Source organism: Xenopus laevis, chromosome 1S (assembly GCF_017654675.1).
Source record: "Xenopus laevis strain J_2021 chromosome 1S, Xenopus_laevis_v10.1, whole genome shotgun sequence".
Classification (NCBI taxonomy): Eukaryota; Metazoa; Chordata; class Amphibia; order Anura; family Pipidae; genus Xenopus; species Xenopus laevis.
Window position 1 is genome coordinate 47,105,741 of NC_054372.1, and position 25,985 is coordinate 47,131,725.

The following is a 25,985-nucleotide window of genomic DNA, read 5'->3' on the forward strand; positions in this document are numbered from 1 at the left end:
AGGGCCTATTTTATGTTTACCCAGATTTTACAGTTCTTCTTCCAATACTGGCCAGCATTGATAAAACACTGTCCAGGCAGCAAATGTTACATGCAACATGTTTCTGTTGTGTGAAGTATTCATTACAATTTAATGTGTCCATAATAAGGGTACCCCGCTGAATATGTATTGCTTGCAAATCTGGGTACAATGTTATTTATTCTTAAAGTGGACCTGTCACCCAGACATTAAAAGCTGTATAATAAAAGTCCTTTTCAAATTAAACATGAAATCCAAATGCTATTATTTATTAAAGCATTCATAGCTGTTTAAAACTCATTTAAAAATCTCAGCTGTCAATCAAATATTGTCTGCCCCGCCTCTATACCTTAGGCATTGAGGTAGGGCAGGCAATTACTTTCACTTTCCATTCAGCAATTCCTAGATGTAACTGCTCTCCTTATATTCCCCTGTTCCTTTTACCATTTAATTGTGTATATAAACAGTGTATGGGAATGGACATCAGGCCTTTCATTCTGGTGCACAAACAAGATTTTGAGATGATGGAAGGCTTGCCTTAATAACAGTGTCCACAAAATGGCTCCTGCCTGCTTGCTGTAATTATGAAGTCCTAGCGCAGGAAACAAGATTAAAATAATTTCTACAGTGTAAATAAAGTTAATTTTGTTTGACTAATGTGATAAAATACGATTTGGAATATTTTTGTAGATGACAGGTCCCCAGATGTACAACGTAAGCACCATTATGCACATACTGACTTTATTGACCACATTAATATAAGAAGTAGTATTTGATTTAAATGTTTTATAACTGAGAAAGTATATGAAGTTACGTAAAAAAGATGCTTGGGTAAGGTAATTTATTTATTATTATTTTGTTGGATTTGTGTGTGTGCTTTTTAAATATATTTTATTTTTTAGGGCTAAAAGTGCTTTTATATTTTGGCAATGCAAGTGTAAAAGGTAACTCTGCCTAAAGCCACTTTTAAGTCTTTAAAAAGGCTGTGAAATATCGGAGAGCCACATGTGCAGAGATATGTACAATTACAGAGACACTTAAAGGAGAACTAAACCTCCTCCTAAAGAGAGTCCCCATCTAATAGCCCCCATTCACCCCCTTCCCTGCTTCCTCCCTGCATAGTCCACTATTTTAAAAAGTGTTTCAGAAAGTCAGACAGACCTCCCAATGCAGAGTAGCGCATTGGAGGTCACAGGCACCATCTTGGGTATCTTTGGATATGCTTGCTAAAGCACTCATGTGCAGTGGAGCTGTTTGCTATAAGCGTCTCCTGCACATGTGCCGGAAAGCTCGTAAATAACCAAAGGGAAAAAGAGGATCCAAAGATACAGAAGATGTCGCCCCTTGAGCTCCACTTTGATACTTTGCATGGGGAGGTCTGTCTGACTTTCTGAAACACTTTTTAAAATAGTAGACTATGCAGGGAGGGGGTTGAATGTGGGCTATTAGATGGGGATTCTCTTTTGGAGGGTGGTTTAGTTCTCCATTAAAAGCCTGTGACAAAACAGTGGGCATAGAGACATATTTATTATTAACCACGTTTCTCCACTTCTCTTGCTAACATAGCAACAAATTAGCACAAGTGCAGTTGCTATTGACAACCAGTCAGCTCTTTGCTTTTGTTTTTTAATTTGTAGACTGTTCAAAATAAATTTCTCACTGGTTGTTACCTTTGGTTAATAAGATTAAATTAAGGCAGGTTTTTAAAAAATGGCAATGCTGGTTCTCAGGGCCATATTTATTGATAATAACCCGAGGACCTGTGCCTTGGCCTGCACCTTTTGGGTGCCTATGTGCCTATTTAATTTAATACATTTGCAGCCGTGTGTTTGACTTCACCTCTGTAAAGTGAGGGGGCACGATTAGGTTTGGGGCCTCGGCTGGCTCCGGAATCTGAATACATTGCTGCGATGCCTACAACTTTCACAGTGACTGAACAGATGAACAGAAGCTGGAGGGCAGCATATTGAAATTATGATTGGCTATCAGGGCCATATTTATATATTTGTAGGCACCTGTAAGACAATACCGTTAAGGGGTAGCGCACGAGTGCCTATCTATTAAAAAATGCACCCCCCGCCTGCGCACAGTACCTCTTTCACTTGTTAATGGTGAAAGCACAATGGGGTTGTTGTCAGACAGAGGTCTGGTGACTAGGGTGGTACTGGACAGAAATACAACCCTGCTGGCCATTCCTGAAATTTGAAATGAACACTTAGTAGATATTGGTATTTTTTTATCATATAATGTAGTTTTGTATCTGTTTAAGGCATAATTGATCTAACGTATAATTGTGCATTTTTGCATCTATTTTTATTACATTTGTGAAGCTCCAGAAGAAGAAGTCGGGAAACCATTCCAGTGTCCTATTTGTGGATTGGTAATAAAAAGGAAAAGTTACTGGAAAAGGCACATGGTGATTCACACAGGTTTAAAAAGTCATCAGTGTCCACTATGTCCATTTCGTTGTGCTCGCAAGGACAATCTTAAATCTCACATGAAGGTAAGCACAGTGCCATCAAGAGCTGAGGCAAAAATCTTACATTTGAATATCCATGAAGAGAAGGCTGAACACCTGCATTGCCTTTACTAGCTAGGATGAACGCTATCTTTTCCAGTTGTGCCTTCTTGGTTATGCAGTGTTAAAGGAATTGTTCAGTAGAAAAATAAAAACTGGGTAAATAAATAGGCTGAGCAACATAAAAAATGTTTCTAATATAGTTATAATTCATCAATTCAGCGCTTCTATTAAGAATTAATGTTTCTAATATAGTTAGCCAAAAATGTATAAAGGCTGGCGTGACTGGATGTGTAACACAATAGCCCAAACAATACTGCGGCTCTCTTGGTTTCCACTGATTGGTTACCAGGCAGTAACCAATCAGTGATTCGAGGGAGGGGCACATGGATCATAACTGTTTGGTTTTGAATCTGAGCTGAATGCTGAGGATCAATTGCAAACTCACTGAACAGTCATGTCCCATGTGGCCCACCTTAAAGTAACTGACTAACTCAGAGTTAGAGATCTGAAAAGCAGGAAATAGTGTTCTGGCTATTATGTTAGACATCCAGTCACTCCAGCCTTTATACATATTTTTTTACCAGGCAGATTTATATAGGGTTATGTGCATGGTAGGATTCTTAGCTGGGCACACATGACTATTGTCTTAGATCTCCTTATTTCCCCTGATGGATGAATCTCTCTCTTTAAGTGGCTTTGGTAGGAATGTTTGCCTCTTTATTATATCTGGATCCACCCATGATATGCCATAATTATGGTTGTGCAATCCACTTGGTATAGGCCAGTCTGCTTGACTTTCAGGGTAGAATGCAGAAATATATTTCACGTCATTAGTGCAGAACTTGACATCTAAACAGGGTTCAATTTTAGAGGCTCCTTCATCAGGTCTTATAAATGCTATTTGCCCCAATATAAGTACACTGTTTGTATTCCAAGGTAGGATTTCTTGATTACCCGCATATATAACATTCCCTTGATATGTGCAGGAAAAGGTGCTGATGAAGCAGGGCTATTTGATGTATCTGGCACACCCAACCACCTTACTCCACATGAAAAGGAATAGTGTTCTTTTTGCATTGTGGACCCAAGATTCTTCTCTTCCTTTCAAATTAACATGGAAACATATGTATCAGTTAATGAACATGCAACATCTTCTGTGCTTTGTTATTAAGAAATACTGTGCTATTTTTAAAAAAACTTAAGTAGCAGGTAAATATGCAAACCCCTGTCTTGCCTCTTGTCTCTGCCAAAACTCTGTGTCCATCAGGTGGTAGGAATTATCATGAGCTTTGTTTAATTTCATGGACATACTACCTTCCTCCAGATTAGTGACAAGGAATGTCCATGTCTCTACTTTTAAAGTTCATTGGTTGTGATAATGTAAAAGGATTGCATTGATTTTGAGCTAGCTGTCCTTGGGTACACTTATCCAGCAACAATATGGAGGGGCAGGATAAAGCCACACTATCCCCATTTAATATATAAATTTGTTATTGCAGTGTAGGCATTCATCAAATCCATAAAAAGACTTCAAACTGGAGCTTTTATTTAAAAATATCAATTACTTTCTCTTCTGGCGTGATGGTCAATGAGGAATAACATGTAGATGACAAAACACACAGTCTGTGATTACTTTTACTGTGTCACATTTAACAACTCTATTTAGCCATGCCCGAATGAATAAATGGAACCAATCTCGCCAACAATGTTCCAAGATATAGTGGAAGGCCTTTGTAGAAGAGTGGAGGGTAAAAGATGTTGTAGTAGTGAACAGAGGACCAGCTTCATTGTTTTTCCCTTGGTTCTGGTATGAGATATTGTATAGGCAGGTGTCCACATACTTTTGTCTATATAGTGCATCTAACTAAGTACTTGAGAATAAGGCTCCTGGCTTCAATGCAGTTGACACCCCTCTGGCCAAAGAGGAACTGATTGGTATTTAACTTAAGATAGAAGTTGCTAAAACCTTATGTCTATATGTGGAGGATTTAGTAATAAAGCCAAAAAATGGTGCTTCTAATCCCTGGGGTTAATGCCTGCAGGTTGTAATTACCATAGCCCTTTGTAAATTCTTTGCGCTTTGGGCTTCTGCTATAACATATAAGCCAGAATTTTAGTTTTGGCTAAATAAAATAGATACCATTAGCCTCCTAGATAACTAGCAAATGTATAATATATATATGATGTGACCTATATCTAATACAAGAGCTAGTGTGTAGATTATTGTTTACGAAAAAGAACACAATTAGCCCAACCAGTATCCAAATCAATATTGAATTTCTGTCCATTATGAAGATAAACAGCTGAGCAGAAGTACTCAACCCTGTGAAACAGGCCATATTCATGCAATTAGCATTGGTGCATTGTAATTTAACATGCGCTCTCTATTTTCCATGCTAGTCTGTTACCCTATATCTTTGAGAAGCAGTTTGTAGTTTATCATCATTATAATTTCTTGTTAGACTAGTTACTAAGTAGCTATAGGATGGTTCTAATGAGCTTTAGCGCAGGCAAGCAATGGCTAGCTTTATATATCTATCTCATTGCTCCTTGAAGACCCAGAGCTTTGTTTGGGCTATCATCTGAAGTCTCTATCTCAGGGATCCCCAACCTATTGAACCCGTAAGCAACATTCAGAAGTAAAAGGAGTTTGAGAGCAACACAAGCATGAAAAATGTTCTTGGGGTGCCAAATAAGTGCTGTCATTGACCATTTGTCAACCTACACGGACGCTCTGTTTGGCAGTAAACCTGGTTTTTATACAACCAAAACTGGAATTCAAAAATAAGCTCCTGCTTTCAGGCCACTGGGAGCAACATCCAAGGGGATGGAGAGCAACATGTTGCTCCCGAGCTACTGGTTGGCGATCACTGCTTTATCATATATATGTATGTTTGTATAACTTTATTTGTAAAGTGCTGTTAAGAATCTGTACAATGCATAAAAGTACAATTTAAGTAAAAGTACAATATATAAAAGTACGCAATAAATATACACAGTACACAGAGCTCATATAAGAACACATAGTTGAAGTGCTATGTGGTAAAAGACACAGTGGGAAGGAGGTCCCTGCCCCATAGAGCTTGCAGTCTAAGTGGGTGGGTGGCTAACATACAGGCACAAATTGGAGGGGGAAAAGTGCACAAAGTCCAATAGGTACCAGGACTGGATTAATGTACTAGTGCTCCAAAAGTTTTGTCCCTGGAAAGCCCTGTTATAGTAATAGTTTCTTGGAAACCATATAGTTTTCAGTAATACAATATTTTAAGAGAATAGTTTGGGTTGATAATGTTTGTCTACAGAATTTCTGCAGATTATATTTTTATAGATATATTACGCATTCTCAGAGAAGTATAAGGCATTTCATTTTAAGAAAACTCAATCACCTGATATCACTTCCTGTAACTGATTGCTTCTCTTATTTATACATTATATACATTTCAATTTGTAGAGAGGATTGAGTTCTGAAATCTTTAAAATTTTTACAGGTCCACCAGCACCAGGACCGAGGGGAAACCTTTCAGTGCCAACTCTGCCCTTTCACCTCATCCCGCCATTTCAGCCTGAAACTTCATATGCGCTGTCACCAGCACTTCCTGCGGGCAGAGGCCAAAGTGAAAGAAGAGCCTATTGAAGCTGACATTAAACAAGCACCTTTTAAAAATTCTTTGGCAAGCCAGGAGGAAGGGAATTCTTCACCTGGACAAGCAATGCTACTTCCAGAGACCTTAAACCAGATGAACTCTATAGCTGTCAGTGCACTACCTATTAAAGAGGAACCTAAAGACAATGGCTGCCCTGTCATTCCTTTTAATGACAGACCTAACAGTAACAGTAGCGCAACAATGAAAGAATCTTTGGATTTTGTAGGTTGCCCTTCATCCCTTTTCAGTCAAGACATCTCTGTAAAGATGGCATCAGATTTTCTAATGAAGTTATCAGGTATGCAACATTTTAATAGCTAATAACCGCAGTGTTCTTCTGCAGTATGGAATGGCTAGTTCACTGCTACTGTGTATAGGTGTTTAAATGTTATATGTTCAGAATAATAATAACAGAACCTATACATCTTAGTTACAACTACCTGGAATGAACTTTGAAACACCTTTCAGCTAAGGAATCGTGTATATAAATAGTGCTAAATAAATCAAAATATACATACACAGTCATTGTAATTTTTGAGGCTGCCATTATAAGACAACAGAACAATATTTTTCTTTTAATTGTAGTAACTGATCCAGAAGGAAAATATATCAGTAGGAATAAAAGCAATGCTGATAATGTTCAATACCTGGTATACATTTTCAACAGAGAAGGTCTCTCTGTGCTGTGAGTTGGGTCTTGTACCTTATGCTTTTCCTTTTATCAAGTACCTGCCTTTATCATGCATAACAACATAGCCTTGTACATTGATAACTTATCAGTTATTAAGAAGAGCGGGTCAATATACAATTTCTCTATACTCATAGACCCAGAGCTGTGGTTCAGCTATAATCTGAAGTCACATGGATACATCCCTGGAAGGTCCTGTGATCTATGATTACAGTAATAGTTTATTGCAAAACCATATAGTTATCAGTATTTAAAGGGAACATTTTGGGTTGATGTTTGTCTACAGAATATCTTCAAGTTATATATTTATAAATATATGAAAGGGATTCTGTCATGATTTTTATGGTGCAGTTTTTATTTCTTACTATTTATTACACTGTTTATACTGCAAATAATTTACTCTACAATATAAAATTGAATTCCTAAACCAGCAAGTGTACTTTTTTTTTATTTGTAATATTGGTGTGTAGGCAGCCATCTCAGGTAATTTTGCCTGGTCATGTGCTTTCAGAAAGAGCCAGCACTTTAGGATGGAACTGCTTTCTGGTAGGCTGTTGTTTCTCCTACTCAATGTAACTGAATGTGTCGCAGTGGGACCTGGAGTGTTGTTCTTAGATCTACCAGGCAGCTGCTATCTTGTGTTAGGGAGCTGCTATCTGGTTGCCTTCCAATTGTTCTGTTGTTACGCTGCTGGGGGGGGAGGGTGGTTGATATCACTCCAACTTGCAGTACCGCAGTAAAGAGTGACTGAAGTTTATCAGAGCACAAGTTACATGACTGAGGGCAGCTGAGAAACTGACAATATGTCTAGACCCATGTCAGATTTCAAAATTAAATCTAAAAAAAATCAATTTCCTCTTTTGAGTAATGGATTTCAGTGCAGAATTCTGCTGAACCAGCACTTTTAACTAATGTGTTTTGAAAAGTTTTTTTATTACCATGACAGTATCCCTTTAAGCATTCTCAGAGAAGTATGGGGCATTTAAATAAGAAGAATCAATTACCTTGTACAGGTATAGGATCCCTTATCCGGAAACCCGATATCCAGAAAGCTCCGAATTACGGAATAACTGTCTCCCATAGGCTCCATTTTATCCAAATAATCCAAATTTTCTTAAAATGATTTCCTTTTTCTCTGTAATAATAAAACAGTATATTGTACTTGATCCCAACTAAGATATAATTAATCCTTATTGTAAGTAAAACCAGCCTATTGGGTTTATTTAATCTTTAAATGAATTTCTAGTAGACTTAAGGCATGAAGACCCAAATTACGGAAAGATCCGTTATCCGGAAAACCCCAGGTCTCGAGCATTCTGGATAACAGGTCCGATACCTGTATTAATTCCTGTAACTTACAGTCAACCTTGCATACATAAACCCTAATACAATATCCAATGCCTGTAATTGGCTACCGACACAATAGATAAAGTACGTATGTAAACGGACATCATAAACAAAACAAGACAGCAAAACATGGTTTTAAATCCAATGTACATTGATAGCTATACAGTTCTTTAGTAGAGTGGGGTCAATAAAAAAAATCTCTATAGTAAAGGAAAACTTGGCTGGATGAGTCCTTCAAATTTATGTTTTATGAAAAGGTCACATTTAGTATCCTTTGTAAATTATAGTAAAAATTACATTATGCCTTATGATATGTGAGTGGTCTTTAACAAAGGTAAATCTGTAATAGGGATAAGGACTGGGACTAAACTCTACTTATTCACTTTTGGCCTCATATCTTAGTACTTCAAGAATTTCTGATCTTTGACTTTTAGATTTTCAGAGGAAATTGAACCTTTAGTTTAACAGATGTAGGAACATTGATTGGGTATCAAACAACCATACATGCTTATACATATATTTAAGGCTCAGACTTTTCTATTTTAATCATTCAGTTTCCATCCTAATAGCAATGATTCGAGAATTAATATCAATCAGGGTTTAGGTGCCTTTAACACAATCTGCAATATTCACTTGTGCATATTACCTTCCAGGCCTTTGTTTATTCTGTTTCTATAACATCTGGTTTCTTACCATTTGCCCAATTAACTATGGGGCAAATTTACTAAGCAGTGAATTTCGCAGGCAGTGCACCACTTTCCCAGGTGAAAATTCGCTCAGACAATGCTAATTCACTAACATGAGAAGTTGCGTCCAGGACACCGAACACTGGCGAAGTTGTGCTAGCGTTAATTCGGCAAGCAGAGCTAAGTTGCGCTAGTGTTGGCTAATTTGCATACGGCGGGAAGTTAAAGTTGAATGGACATATATGTTGCAGCAAATACATTACACAAGCCCAGGGAAGCTTAATAAAAGAAAATAGAGTTGTTATAATGCTCTACACATGAGCCCAGTGTATAGTTTATGTGCCTGTAATAACATACCATGGTGGTCTAGTGGGGGGGACGGCAGGGACGCCTGCCGCGCCGGTCCTCACTGCCTCAGGCGCCGGATCCTTAGGGCCTGGGTGGCGCACCTCTGCTTGAATTGCAGGCGCGCTGGCGTGATGAAGCCAGCGCAAATTGGCGCGAAATTCAAATATTTAAAAGGGAACTTCCTGGCGTAATCATTGCCAGTTATAGGTTTTCTCCTAGTGAGATTCCTGGTGGTTTCTGTGCTGTTATAGCTTCTGAATTCTGTGATCTGATTCTTGTTTTGACCCCTGCCTGGCTTTTTGACGATTCTGACATGTGTATCCTAACCCCTGCCTGATATCCGACTTCGCTTATTCTGTATCCCTGCTGATTGATCTCCTGGTTTGACCCTTGCCTGCCTGACTCCGTTTGTACTCTGCCTGCCTCTGATCTGACTATGATTCTGTTTACGCCTTGTACCGTGACCATCTGCCCAAAAGACTCTGTACTACAGTTGTGCCCCCTTGTTCAGAACCCCTCCCTTTGCACCTCTCTTAATAAGACCTGGCAGCATCCAATAAGCCAAGGGCTCCTCCCGAGGTGAAAGGCGGCTGTTAAAGGCGGAAGAAAGAGCCGAGAACAGGGTTCTTAGCATCGGTTCTGAATTTATGGTGCCAACTGTGACAGTGCCATATGTTAGGAAATGTAGGGGGGAACCGGTTACCCCTAAAAAAAAATTACGCTCTTTTGCAGCCTATCACCTGAAAAAAGGGAAAAAAATTTTGGGGAAATTTTGAGAAAGTTCTATTGCACTTTGCCTGGTCTGAGGTGGCGAAGGCAAGTCTGGCGCAAGAAGTAACGTTCAGTAAAATTCACATCTTAGTGAATTTACGATGTTATGTCCCTTCGCCAGATGGCAACTTCACCTGGCGATTAAGTAAATTTGCTGTAATATGTCTAGCTGGATAAAATGGGTGCCACTGATTTGCATTGCAGATAATATTCTAACACATCAGGGATACAGAGAAGACTCAATTCAGGGAAAATAAACCCAAGATCTGGAAGGTGAATAAAGCAAGATTTTACCTGTTCTTTGTTCCATTTTCTTTTTTCCTTTAAACTAACTTGAATGCTGGCATATTTTTCGCCTAATTAATGATATCCCTAAAAGGCTTGAAAAAAGATATACATTGTGTGTTGCTTTTGGACTAAAAGAATTCAGTTAAAGATTTAAAGAAAAGCTTTATGGAAAGGTTACTCACCAGATTGTGCACCTTAGAATGTAATAACTGGATAGCTGCTGTAACCACTTGATTGTCATGAGACAAAGGGCAACTTTTCTTTGAAACCTCGCTGAATTACTGATATGCCTTCCCAACCGCAAGCCTGCATTTGTACATATTAGGCTTCTCTGCTTAGTGCTAAATCATTGTATAGCTATAATGCTAACCGGTTCTCCTCACATTTAGCCTCTGACCAACTACATTTGTACTGCTTGCTAAAATTATGAGCTAGAAATCTAACAAAGGCAGAACAGTAATCAACTTGCACATACAGCAGCATAATATTAGAAACAGCTGCATTGCTCATATGAAAGGCTGTGCATAAGATTCACATAGGAAATGTGGAAGAAAACATCAGAATTTAATAAATAAATCAACTGTGTAAATTATTCTGCTTTATGCTGGTTTAAAAAAAACATTAATCTTTGTGTCCTAATTTGGTGGGTTTACTGGCATAGGGAATATTCTTGTTAGTAATCCAAAGCAGCCAACCAAAAACTTGTTTTATTTATATAAAACAGTCTGATCAAATCTAATTGCTGATTTATTTTCTATAGGTAATAGTACTGGGCAAATCAGCCTTAGAACCTTAAAGTTTCAGTCAGTACAGTAATGCAAGTTGCAGGGCAGCTGGTTTGTCCTCCTTGTGGACCCTAAGTAGTGGATAAGGGGCAAGCATAAATGGCCGATGGGATAATATTTTTGGGTGGATGATAATTTATTGTTTTGGATGTACTAATACTATAGCAATGCCATTTGTATCACTTGTGTGTACTGTATTTCCTTTGGTAACAAAGGTTTACCAAATAAACCAGGAGGGTGGACATTTTTGCTTGTTACTAATCTTTTTGGACAGCAGTTTTATACAGTAAACCAAAATACCAGTTATAAGAAAATTGTATATACAGGTATGGGACCTGTTATCCAGAATGCTCGGGACCTGGGGTTTTCCGGTTAACGGATCTTTCCGTAATTTGGGTCTACTTGCCTTATGTCTACTAGAAATTCACGGAAACATTAAATGAACCCAATAGGCTGGTTTTGCTTCCAATAAGGATTTATTATATATTAGTTGGGATCAAGTACAAGTTACTGTTTAATTATTACAGAGAAAAAGGAAATCATTTTTGAAAATATGGATTATTTGGATAAAATGGAGTCTATGGGAGACAACCATTCCGTAATTCGGAGCTTTCTGGATATCGGGTTTCCGGATAAGGGATCCTATACCTGTAAATATATATTTTAATTATTCCCTTTAAAGTTAGACAACTCTTCAACACTCCCTGAGATGTAATGTCAAATCTCTTGCCAGAAGCACGCTCCATAAACAATAACATTGATATTTTGCATTTATGTTTTATCTACACCCATTTGTGTGTTAATTAAATAAAATACCTGTTAAATTAAAATACCTGTTCTTTGCACTAAATAAGCTGTGCTCTCTTATTGTATAAGGGGAAAGGATAGAAGTGCCCTTGCGCATTGTATTTTATACAGCTTGATTCATAGTATAATTTGCATGTGTATTTTTTTTAAATGCTTAAAATAGTATGAAAAATAATGACAAATACATTATCATTTGTTCAAAATAAATAATTTGGTTGGCCAACAATAAAAGGCAATATGACTGTTAAAGTCTTTGTTCTTGTGGTGAGCATTAAATACCATCGGAGGTCTCCTGAGACTGAATGCCCTCTTAAACGGATGGTAATTGGCTACTGGAGAATTTAAGTTGCATTTTACTAAATGTCATCGCTAAATGACTTGTGGGACAAAAATATTACAGTATATTGTTCTCTCAGGTTGTTTTTAATGCTTCCCCCTGTTTCCTGGAAAGGTTTAGAGTTCTTCCATCCCTTGATCCTTGTTCCTTGGAGAGTATGGTGCTTTTGACCTTTGAGTGCAGGCTGGGGAGGGGACTCAGTGGTTATAAAGATCAACTTTTACAGAGAGTTATGGAGAAAATGTAATAGAAAAAGCAGTGACTGTATGATTAGATGCTTCTTTTAAAGGAGAACTAAACCCTATAAAGTAATATGGCTAAAAATGTCATATTTTATAAAGTGAACTTATTGCACCAGCCTAAAGTTTCAGCTTCTCAATAGCAGCAATGATCCAGGACTTCAAACTTGTCCCAGGGGGTCACCATCTTGGAAAATGTCTGTGATACTCACATGCTCAGTGGGCTCTGAGCAGCTGTTGAGAAGCTAAACTTAGGGGGTTGTCTCAAATTATCAAGCAGAAAATGAATTCGATTTTTTAATTCTGATGTTAGTTGTACTGGTTTCTGTGCTGCTATGTAGTAATTATCTGTATTAATTATTAATCAGCCTTATATTGTGACATTTAGGGGCACACTTACTAAGCTCGAGTGAAGGATTAGAATAAAAAATACTTTGAATTTCTAATTTTTTTTGGCTACTTCGACCATTGAATTGGCTACTTCGACCTTCGACTGCGACTTCGGTAGTCAAAGTACTGTCTCTTTAAAAAAAACTTCGACCACCTACTTTGCCATCTTAAAACTACCAAGGTACAATGTTGACCTATGGGGAAGGTCCCCATAGGCTTTCCTAGCAATTTTGGATCGAAGGAAAATAGTTCGATCGATGAATTAAAATCCATAGAATTGTTTGATTCGAAAGATTTAATCGTTTGTTTGATTCGCAGGATTTAATCGTTCGATCAAACGATTTTTCTTTCGATCGTTCGATGGAACGAATTGCGGTAAATCCTTCGACTTCGATATTCGAAGTCGAAGGATTTAACTTCGAGGTTTGAATATCGAGGGTTAATTAACCCTCGATATTCGACCAATCATAAATGTGCCCCATATATTCTATGTGTTCTGTATATTGTGAGTGTGCAGTGAATCAGCAGAAAAGAAGATGGTGAGCTACTGGGGCATCTGGAGACACAGATTTTTACTGCAAAAGGGCTGTGGTTGTCTTGGGCTGGTACAGAAACCCAAAACATAATGTAGAACATTTCTAGCCTACTTCTTTGGTTCTCCTTTAATCATTTGGTGTTTGCTGCAGAACTGTAGGCCTCATTCTTACATACTCTATACATTAGCCCATTGTTTGGAAAACTTGGGAGTTTAAATTGTAAGGTTCTGTTAACAACTGGTTCATGGGAGCTAAGGGCGGAATTACATCCTGATGAAAACCAGCCAGTGCAATAGGTTGATAGAAGCATTTGGTTCAGCAGTAGAAAAATTAAGGCTTGTGTTTCACAGACCTTTAAAACAACACTTTTGCTACAGTTTTGCAAGTGAAAACTGAAAATAACCAAGGTCATAATTGGTCAATCATATATTTTAAAAAAACAAACCTGCTCGTATTTTTGGAGGGTTAGACAAGAATGAGTAATGGAAGCATTTAGTCATTATTAGTACATATTTCTAGCACCACAATAAACTCATTTTAATGCTAATTAAAACAATATGTATATTGTATACAAGTGACTCCCACAAAAATATTTCCCATACAAAGATCAAGGTACATTAGAGTTAATTATTAGTAAAAAAATTCTCTGTCCATTTTTGACCCTAATGTAGACTAGACAGTGTTTTGAGCTGTGTCTCATTCTTGGACATGCAACGTCTATGGTTATATTGTTGTACATTTCTTTCAGTTGTTTTATTTTCTGTTTCTCAAACCAGCAGTGTACCATGAAAGTGCTGGGCCCCCCTTCAGTGAAAATCTTTGGAGGGCCTGGTGCGAACAGTCCTTCATCCCGGCCTATTCACTACCAGCTTGTGGCACATATCTAATTTTTGCCGCAGTTTAAAGTATGTGAGGGGCCAGGAGAGGGGAAAATGATATGGCAAACACCGTGGTCTGGGGCCCCTTCCAAGCAACTGCAGGGACTGCTGTATATATAGTTACGCTGCTGTCTGAAACCATTATTTTAAAATCGAACATGAATCTACAGTCTCTTTTAATGCTACCAATCAAGGGATGACACTAGTATACAGCTATTACAATTAGTCTGCACAACAGGCCTAGTAACCCATAGCAACCAACCAGTAGGTACCATTTACTGATCACCCGCTTGAAAGCCAAAATCTAGTCCTCCAAAACAATTGATGCCAATTTGTGAAGTGTTTTTTTGTTTAAATTTGAAATATATAATTATTTGCCCAATTTACTTTTATTACCTTTATAGTAAAATTGGCTATTCACACCCATAGGCAGCTTGGGTGATTTTCACCAAACTGGCCAACTGTGTTGGCATGTACAGTATGTCACCGTAGGAGTAGGTGAAGGCAGTTTCAAGAGATGGCCCAGCCTATCAGATTGCAGTCAGGCTGTCCAAAGCAAATATTTGCAAATTTCAGAATAATTTGTAAATAATTAATAATGGTGTCTGGTCTTTATCTACAAATTATTAATATAATCAAATTATAACCACATTTTGCAGAGTTATAATGTGCTTAATTTGTTCGCCCTTCTTTGTGGGTTCTCAGGATACACAACAGCCTGATAGGAGGGAAAACACATAACCCACAGTTGTCCACCAACATGTTGGGACAAGAATAGTGGTCTACTGAGACCTGTCAAGAGAGTACTGCATCAGTGTGCCAATTTTTGACTAGATAATGCCTGGGCAGGCTGTCAAAAGGGTCCCAAACAAATTTACTGTATTTATTACAAATTAATCAAAAACTGTTGGAACAGAACACAATGGAAAGTATAAATGTTGGTCTGTGATTCAAGCTAGTGTACTGGGGGAGCACTGAATTACTTTAATAATACAGCAAAACATTTTGGGCCTATTATTTTCTCTAACACATAAAACCCCATACTAATTTATATTATATATTTTATAAGTTATATATTTTAGGGATGCATCAAATCCAGAAATTGGCCAAATCAAATTGCCTGGCCGACTGAATCTGAATCCTTAAAGGAGAACTAAACCCTAAAAATGAATATGGCTAAAAATGCCATATTTTATATGCTGAATGTATTGCTCCAGCATAATGTTTCAGCTTTTCAATAGCAGCAATGATCCAGGACTTCAAACTTGTCACAGGGGGTCACCATCTTGGAAAGTGTCTGCAACACTCACATGATCAGTGGGCTCTGAGCAGCTGTTGAGAAGATAAGCTTAGGGGTCGTTGCAAATTATCCAGCAGAAAATGAGGTTGGTCTGTAATATAAGCTGATGCTACAAGGCTAATTATTAAATTTTGATGCTAGTTGCACTGGTTTCTCTGCTGTCATGTAGTAATTATCTGTATTTATTACTAATCAGCCTTATATTGTGACATTTCTATTCTATGTGTACTGTATATTTTAAGTCGGTCCCTAAGCTCAGTAAGTGACAGCAGCACAGAGCATGTACAGTAAAAAGAAGATGGGGAGCTACTGGGGCATTTTTGGAGACACCGATCTACCCTGCTAAAGGACTGTGCTTGCCTTGGGTTGGTACAGAAACCTAAAACATAATGTACAGCATTTTTAGGCTACTTCTTTAGTTAAACTTTATTTCTCCTTTAAAATCACATGACTTATTGTCATGCAAACGAGGAAAATATTAACCCTTCCTTCACATAATATGCAATTATGGTTTGGACTTGGTTCGGTATTGGGCTGGATCTTTCATGATCGATGACAGATTTGGGATTTGGCCAAATCCCCCCAAAAAAATGGATTCATCCTTATTTTATATATTACATAATGCATTTAGGTAATTCCTAGAGACACAAATACAGTAACTGATATTCTGCCCTTAAATTGCAGAATATACATGAAGTATGTAAAACAGATTGTAACATTACTCTTCATATATTTTTAGCTATGATTAATGAGAAGAAAGAAGGGCAGCCCCAAAACTGAAGACAGTTTTATAGGGATATTTTTTCATTTTAGGTTTTCTTGACATGACACAAAAACAGAACTATAGTAAATAACTGAAACAGCCTTGATGAATGTGGGATACAGTAATGTTAGGGTTAAGGAAAAGGAAATCGCATTGGTGTTCAGAATTTGTACAAAAGTGGAATAAAAAGGTCACAGGCAGCTGTCAGAAGGAACGCTATACATCAGATTACACAGTAAGCATTCCATTGAAATACTGAAGTGCCAGGAGACACATGCAAATGTGTTTCATTTATGCAAAAGGCCCAGCCATTTCATGGTGACTTACTAAAGGTCCCAGCACCTGACCTATAAGCTTTGTTGCCTAGCAACAAGATATAAAGTCACAGGGTAGTGAGATGTCTCTGTAATATTTCTCCTCTGTTAGATGCAGCATTTGGATGTTAATTTACTCTTGTACACTTGTTCTATGTGTAAAATAGGACACGTTTTATGTCCAATTTAAGAGAACATATTTTTCATAGATGGTAAGAGTATTTTTTCTGTGCTAGAACCAACATTCTTGGGTTGAAATCCAACTAAAGATACACCATCCTACTCGAGGGCTTGTTATGACATAGTATTGCTTTTTTAGGTGATTATTGTGCAGTGTTTAAAAAACAAAAAAAAGTTTATTTTGAGAAATGTTTATTCTTTGGTACTTATGTGTTTATTTAATAACATTCAGGAGTGAAACTGATTTGTCCCCCTGGTGACAAAAATGTCTTAAGGGCAGCTCTTTTTTCTATTTCCTCACTCTGTGAAATAATACAGGCATGGGATCCTTTATCCAGAAACCCAGTATCCAGTATATCTGAATTATGGAAAGTCTAGCTTCAATAGAGTATATTATGAAAAAAATATTAAATTTTTTCAAATGATTTGCTTTTTTCTCTGTATGGGACCTGTTATGCTCGGGACCTGAGGTTTTCCAGATAACGGATCTTTCTGTAATTTGGATCTTCAGACTAGTGATGTGCGGGGCGGCCCGATACCCGCGGGTCGGACGGGTTTGGGCCGACCTCGCACCCCCCTTTCCAGGTGGTGGGCGGGTGCGGGTTGAGCTCTTCTGACTGCTCTCCCCACCTGTGACCTTCCAAATGCCAAGAGGCGGCTTTTATAGACGCGCGCCTCTCACCCTGCCCCTTTTGTGATGTCATTGACGGAGCCGCACCGGACTTTAAAAGGAACCCGGAAGTCGGGCGCGGGTGGTGGGAGGGTGTGGGTCGGGAGAAGCCCGACCCGCACATTACTAATGTAAACATTACCAGAGAAAAAGGAAATCATTTTTAAAAATTTGGATCATATGGATAAAATGGAGTCTATGGGAGACAGACTTTCCATAATTTGGAGCTTTCTGTATGACGGGTTTCCAGATAACAGATCCCATACCTGCAAATGCTGTTAATTAAGTTGCATGAATCCATATTGGTGGCAAAGCAATCCTATTGGGTTTACTTTATGGTTAAAGGATTTTTAGCAAACGTAAGGTAAATTGATCCAAATTACAGAAATATCCCTTATCCAGTCTGGATAATAGATCCTGTACCTATATCAGCTTTTATTTTACTGCCACAGTGCTTTTGCAGGAATATACCATTTACTCTCCACACAGTCATCCTCTCTGTGAAAGAAAACTTAAGTTTTTCTCCTGCTTTGATCTAACATATTTTCTATAGTGTAAGTATTGTAATGTATACTATAGTAAAGTGTTATTTCAAAATTTTGCCTCACTTGTGTAAACTTTAATATCAGTTAATCTTTGCAAATGAGTGTCAGCTCTTCTTCCGCTGCCACCTTGAGGTTCCAAAATATGTGCATTTATCACAATTAAATAAAATGTCAGGTCCTCTGCCACTGTCAGGTAACCTCGAGATTTATTATACCCCGAGGATGGAAAGTCCGAATCTGAAAATCCGCCATCTCAGACCTGCCGAGGTTGTATATAAGTCAGTGGGAGAGGTCCCTATCCTATTTGGAAGTTTCTGTGGTCTGTGCTGAAAATTCGACTATTTGGGGCTTTTCGGGCAAAAATCTGAAAAATTCTGACTTTTGGGAAAAAGCCCGTAAAAATAGAGCGATTCAGGTTTTCACTAAATTTTATCGAGTTTTTCTCCTATCCGATAAAATCATGTTTTTTTTTAATAATAAATATGCTGAAATTGTGGATTCTAGTTTGCTCAGACTTTTTTTAATAAAATAAATCATAAAAATTCGGATTTTGATAAAATAAATAAATAACAGTGTCATCTAATTTCTCAAAGTAATCAGTAATCAGAGTAATCAGAGTTGCCTTTCCTCTTCCAGTGTTGTGCCTGCAGTAAAATACCCACCACCTAATATTCGATTGATTGGTTTCGACCCGAAAATTCAAATCATATTCGATTCGTATTCGATTTATAAGATTCGAGTTCGGCTCAACAGACCTCTGCCATTGACTTGTACATGAACTCAGCAGGGTTTAGGTGGCGTATATTCAAATTATGCCTGTTTCCATGGTCAAGGTTTTAAAATCTCATATTCAAATTTATATTTGAATAGGGGGATTAAAATTCGAATGTTTTGAAATTCGAAAATTCAAATTTGAGGTTACATTTGACCCTTGAAAATTCTTCCCCTTAATATTAAATGAGTAGAACACACATAAACATGTACTGTATAGGCATATACAGTACATATTTAGCAACTTATCTTAAACTATCACCTTATTTCTATGGGACAACCCATTGCACATTTCAAACAAGTGTCCAGGAATTAGGGATGCAACAAATCCACTATTTTGGATTCGGCAGAATCCTGAATTCCTTCACGAGAGATTCAGCAGAATACCGAATCCGAATCCTAATTTGCATATGCAAATTAGGGGTGGGAAAGGGGAAACATTTTTTACTTCCTTGTTTTGTGACAAAAAGTCATTTGATTTCGGTCCCACCCCTAATTTGCATATACAAATAAGGATTCAGTTCGGCCGGGCAGAAGGATTCGGCCGGATCCGAATCCTGCTGAAAAAGGCCGAATCCCAAACCGAATCCTGTATTTGGTGTATCCCTACCAGGAATGACGAAAAATTACAGGAAACATTGGATATCTTATGTTCAATCTGTTGACCAGGGTCTCCAAAATTAAAATGTAGCAACAATTTACTGTACTGTTTACAGTATATATTTACAGTATATATATATATATATTTCCTAGCTAAAGCTTTTTTTAACCCCTTATGTGCCACCTGCTGCAGTTCCATGTTCTCTTTATTTATATACAGTACATGCAACATATTTCACAGCAAAATCAAGGACATGTGGTAAGTAAAGGGTTGAATAAGGAATCCTTTCATTGAAAGTGTGCCCCACATCAGATTAAAAGATTACCTTTTCTAGTGAGTTAGGATATTGCTTGAGACATTTTAAGGGTTAATTATTAAAGTCTGAATGCAAAAAAACCCCAACAATGGAAAAAAGTCAGAATCTGAAAATCAATGGGAGATGTTCCTATCCTATTTCGAAGTTTCTGTGGTCTGCCGTGGTTTTAGCCCGAAAACATGACTATTTTGGGCAAGAATCCAAAAAGCCAGAAAAAAATCGGGCGATTCAGGAAAAAAATCAGAAAAAAACATACAATTCATATTTTCACTCGATTTTATCGAGGTTTCACCCGATCCAATTAAATTGTACTTTTTAAAATAATAAATAAGGTCCAATCATGGATTCTAGTCGGACGGCCTTTTTTAGTTTAAATACTCAGAAGAATTCCGAATTTTAATAAATAAGGCCGTTTGCGTGCACCCACATGTTTATAATAGGAATTCCATCAGCCAGCTTTACCTCTTCTATTGGTTATTAACTGCTTTGTATGTAAATCTGTATGTTTAGAATATACACGCATATAATAATATTAATGATTCATTCAGTCTTTAGTGGCCATATTTAAATATATTTTGAAGTCTCCGTTGCTGTCCACATTTACCTCTGGCCTGGCAGTCCAATAACTTGCTACTTATACACCACAACATGAAGCATATTTGATCCTGCATGCAAATGTTTTCATATGAACTTGTCATTCTAGAGCAAACTAAATTCTATGTTTGTGGTCACTATGGTGATGACAAAAGAGTGGTAGGCACTCACTGGAGCAAAAACTAAGCCATAAATTATTATGATGGAAAAAACAACATTTAGGTCATGGGTCGGTTAGCAAAAATGAAGGTAAACAAAGTATTGTTCTGTATCACTGCCTCCTTTACCTTTCTGATAGAGTTAAAAAGCAGTGAAATTCTTTCTATTATTTGTAAAGGTTATGTTAATATTTTATCTTGGTACGCAGCAATATGCTCACTTCCTGGGTCAATATTTATTTGGTTTGACTTGAAGACAGTGATCCTTCCCAATTCTGTCAATTCCTTCTCCTTCACTTCCATTATTATTTTTTGAACAGATTCTGTAAAAAGATGTTTTCCTTATTTTACACTTTGACCCATAAAATGACCTGATGCTTTCACTGCTAATTGCTACTTCCTTCCTCTCTTCATATCGTTAATCTATTTTTGCAGTCTTAATCAACCCATAACTGTGTGGGCAGCAACTGATTCCATATTTTTTACATCAATCTCCCTCTTTATAAGATGTTGAATATTTTGCTTTTAACCGCTCAGTCTTTTCCTATGCTTCTGGCAAGCAGTCTTGATTTTAAACATTTGTTTGCTACAAAAGCTAATCATGTTTTAAGAGAGAAATTTACAGTAATTACAGTATATTCCAATATTTATAGGTAATGATACTTTTTAATTCATCATCAAATCGTGCCCTTCTGAAGCTACAATCCCTCATTATTCTCTCCCTGGGTGCTGGGTTTACCTTTATCTTTCATCTTAAAATGAACTCTATGGGAGATGACCTTCTTATTATTCGGATTCTGGATGATGCAATTCTGGATAAGGGATCCCAACCTTAACATAAAGTATCTGTATTTTTACATTTAGATTTAGAGTGGTCACGATGCACATGGACAACCCATGCATGGTATTACTTGGGCTCTATATTATACTAACCAGAAATAGAACAGGACAAAGTATAAAGATGGGATTTGGCATTGTGCATCATATAATCCTCTGACAGACTAATGGTGTTAGAAAGAGGTGATCTATGTTCATGATAACCCTTAACACACAGCCAATATAGCATAAAAGTCTGCACGAATATAGACAGAACAGCAGTACAGTACATAAGGATGAACTCTCACAAAAAGACCTGCAAATTATACAGCAGAAGTGATGGATTATGAATATACCGGTATAGGACCTATTATCATGAATGCTCGGCACCTGGGGTTTTCTGGATAAGGGATTTTTCCGTAATTTGGATCTCCATACCTTAAGTCTACTAGAAAATAATTTAAACATTAATTAAGCCCAATAAGATTGTTTTGAATCCAATAAGAATTTATTATATCTTAGTTAGGATAAATTAGAAGGTACTGTTTCATTACTACAGACAAAAGGGAAATAATTGAAAAAAATAATTTGAATTATTTGATTATAATAGAGTCTATGGGAGACAACCTTTCCGTAATTCGGAGCTTTCTGGGTTACGGGTTTAAGGATAACGGATCCCATATTAAAGTAACTTTGACCAATGGATACCTGGCTTTCCGATTCTTTTTCCTGTAAGTTTGTTGCATCATGCTGGGCTGATATTAACACCAGTGTGAATCATTTTCAAAGTCAGACAATTCCAATTTTCTGGAACTCCCCAACCTCCGTGTAGACCCTTTCATAATACAGCAGACGTAAACAGTGCCTGGTAACAGTTTTGCCTTTGGATTGGGACAGATTGAAACCATAGGATACACTATATACAATATACTATGTATAAGAGATGATCATTTTAGTTTGGATTGTTATAAGAACTTACCTGATATTAGGAGGCATATTAGTGTGATATTGGTGATGGCTAATGATTTTAGTTAGGCAGAATATCTTTGGCAATGAACAATGGACATTGAATGGACCATTGAATATCCCAGCAATGCTGGTCCTTAAATTCACTGGTAGGTTTGTGGGCAAATGCACATAAGTATACAAGGGTGCCTCTAAAAGGAACTGCAGGGATTAAAATTATTTTAATTGCATGCCTTTATACATTTCCAGCCTAGAAATAAAAATAATCCATTAAACATTCTTAGAAAGGGCTTTTGCAATACAAAAATATTTACTATCTCAAGTTTGCCACTTACTTGCAATGTACTAGCAGTACCTATAACAATAATTAAAGTGGTGATCGAAGATGCTAAATTTGATTAAATCCTGACAAGAGTCCAAACGTGATTAGCAGCCATGGGCTGAAATAGCTCAGGAAGACTTTTAATGCAATTTAGTGTTTCAACCCCTGGCTTCAATTACAAATTGAATATGCACTCGGCATGATCCATTACTTTGGACAGAGCCCAAGGAGATCATCTTAGCCTTTCGATTCGTCTTTATCTTATGTGTCCGAGTCACAATGACTTTTCAACAGAATCACCCATTCTTTCTATTTCTGAAAATGCCTTACAAACACTTTTTGTACTCTGCAAAAAAAATATTACCCCACTGTGTTTGCCCTATTCTTTTTTTTTTTTGTAATAATCTATTTTCATTGTAGATTTGTGTAACAGAACAATAAAATAACCATTTTTGCAGTGCCCTTGTATTGGCCAATTTATGAATATATTTAAAGGAGGTGGTAGGAGGAGTAAGATTAACAATATGTAAAGTGTTTATATGGAACCTAATATGTTCAGTTCAATACATAAACTGAGCTGTTATCAGAAAGTAACTAACAACTAAAGATACTGTGTGAGGTGTGGGATGACACCTTTATTGAGGTTCAGCAAGAAGATAGTGAAAGGATGCCATAGACTGCAGAGCTCTGCTGCGTTAGTGCTTTATTGTACACACGACATGTTTCGAGTCACATGGACCCTTTCTCAAGTGTAACAATCACATGATCAAACCACATCTTATAGCCTTAATTGCCAAACAGTGCTCCTCCTCCCACCAATTAACTCATTAGTCCAGAGTAAAAGTGTAAAATAGGTAGAAAACATAGAACGTATAAAACGTTTAAAAGTCCCAGTGATCTCCAGTGTACATGTAGTGTCCAAGTGCCAAGGTTCCATATCTTCAGATACACTCTATAATAAAAGACAAAAATCCAAAGAACCCCACATCACCTTAGTCCAAAAAATGGACAACCGCTATTTAATTTAAAAACATTTAAAATAGATATTCACATAAGAAAGGTGGTACTATCCTTTTTTGGATCTACCTGTCCTGACAATCCAAGAATACATGCATAACTGTGCCTTTCCACAATTATTCTAGAGATACATTCATATTAGACTATTATATTAAACAATACGATTTAAAGCAATCGCTTCTCCCTTACCTTACCCCCAGCTGAGAGGATAGGCATCACTTAATATCTGAAATAAATAAGAGTAAATATTACAATTCTTATAAAAAGCATTTCAAACTCCAGGCATCATTAAGCCCAACTGGGGCTAGTGAATTCAATTTAGAAATCCATTTGGCTTCACGTTGTAGCATCTTTTGCTTAAAGTTACCACCTCGACTTAATGGTTGTACTACTTCGAGGACCACCCATTTCAATTGCCCGTGGCTATGTTTTGCCTCATTAAAATGTCGGGCTACAGTCGTATCTGTCTGAGATCCTGGTTTATAATTCCTTATGTCCCCTTTATGCTCTTTAATCCTGGTTTTTACATTTCTAATTGTTTGCCCCACATAGACTAGGCCACATGGGCACTTCAACATGTATATGACCCCTTTCGATTCACATGTGGCATAGTCATTCAAATTTAGTTTATTGCCTTTAGTGGGATGATTAATGCTTGACCCTTTTATTATCGAGGCGCAACAGACACAATTCAAGCACGGAAAGGTACCTTTCTTCTGTATTCCCAGGAACAACTGTTTCTTTTCTATAGGTAACTCTGAAGGGCATAGCATGTCCCTAATACTCATGCCCTTCCTGTAGCAGAACCGTGGGGGATCCTTAAATAACTTCCCAAAAGTCTTATCTCGTTGGAGAACAGGCCAATATTTCTTTATAACCTTTTCTATATTTTTGCTATGTCTAACGAATTTGGACACAAACATACTCCGGTTATCCTTCTGTCTCACCTGCCGACTTTTTTGTAACAGTTCTTTCCTTGGTATAGACTTTACTTCCTCCATTACTTTTTTGACATGCTTAGACTCATATCCCCTTTGTACAAACCGCTCACTTAAGGACTGGCCAGCCCTTCTATAATCATCATCTGTAGAGGCAATCCTTTTGGCCCTTAAAAACTGACCCTTAGGGATTGCTTTAACGGTACTTGGGTTATGAAAACTCTGGGCATGGAGTAAGTTATTTCTATCTGTTCCTTTTCTATACAAGTTAGTGCTAATCGCCCCATTACGAATAGTGAGTTGAACATATTTGGGAACAAATGGAGCAAAAAAAACTTAGATACAACTTAACGTTAAAGGAAAAAAAGGCACTTGATGGGTTAAAAATGAATAAAAATATAGTAATCAAGAAGGCCGATAAAGGCGGTGCATTGGTAATAATGGACCATACAATGTATGTAAATGAGGCCAATAGACAATTGATGATGCCTGGACATTACGAAAAAGTGGGTTATAATCCAACAGATGAGATAAAGGAAGCGGTCGATTTAATGGTTACAGAGGCATTTGACAACAATGTTATTCCTAAAAATGTTAAAGATTTCTTGATTAATGCTCATCCAAAGATACCAGTACTGTATCTTCTTCCTAAGATACATAAATCTTTGCTCAATCCACCAGGGCGCCCTATAGTATCCGGCGTGGGGTCTATCTTAGAGCCTCTTGCACAGTTTGTGGATGCCTACTTACAACCAATGGTTACAGAGATTCCTACGTGTTTGAAAGATACGAATGATCTATTGTGCAGACTTGAGGACCTACCCCCTTTACCTAATGGTATAGTTCTAGCTAGTATAGACATTCAGAGTCTTTATACTTCCATTCCCCAGGAAGAAGGGATTAGGTATATCGAGGAAGCACTATTGGATACCACGATTGATACCCAGTTGGTATACTTTTTGTTGGATTGCTTGACAATGGTGTTGTGTAAAAACTATTTCAGATTTGGAGGGGAGTACTATTGGCAGAGACAGGGGACCTCGATGGGTGCCCCGGTCGCCCCCTCTTTTGCCAATTTGTTTGTTCGCAGATTAGAGGAGAAATTCTTCCTGAGACACAGGTTAAGTGAACATATCATATTATATCTTAGATATGTGGATGATATCCTGATATTATGGAATGGGACCATGGATGCATTAAATGAGATGGTTAATGAAGCAAATGGGTCACACGAGACTATACAGTTTACGGTTGAAATGTCCGATAAGGAGTTACACTTCCTAGATGTTCAACTCACTATTCGTAATGGGGCGATTAGCACTAACTTGTATAGAAAAGGAACAGATAGAAATAACTTACTCCATGCCCAGAGTTTTCATAACCCAAGTACCGTTAAAGCAATCCCTAAGGGTCAGTTTTTAAGGGCCAAAA

At 37.4% G+C, this 25,985-nt stretch overlaps 1 protein-coding gene across 2 annotated transcripts in view; it reads left to right on the forward strand.

Annotated features, from left to right (window-relative positions):
- znf827.S (zinc finger protein 827 S homeolog) overlaps positions 1-25,985 on the forward strand; it is a 123,840-nt gene that overhangs the window by 39,120 nt on the left and 58,735 nt on the right. For both annotated transcript variants that reach the window (XM_018243277.2, XM_041579556.1), the window contains exons 3-4: positions 2,349-2,521; positions 6,028-6,481. In XM_018243277.2, coding sequence (XP_018098766.1) covers positions 2,349-2,521; positions 6,028-6,481 — 627 coding nt within the window. The remainder of the gene's footprint in view (positions 1-2,348; positions 2,522-6,027; positions 6,482-25,985) is intronic.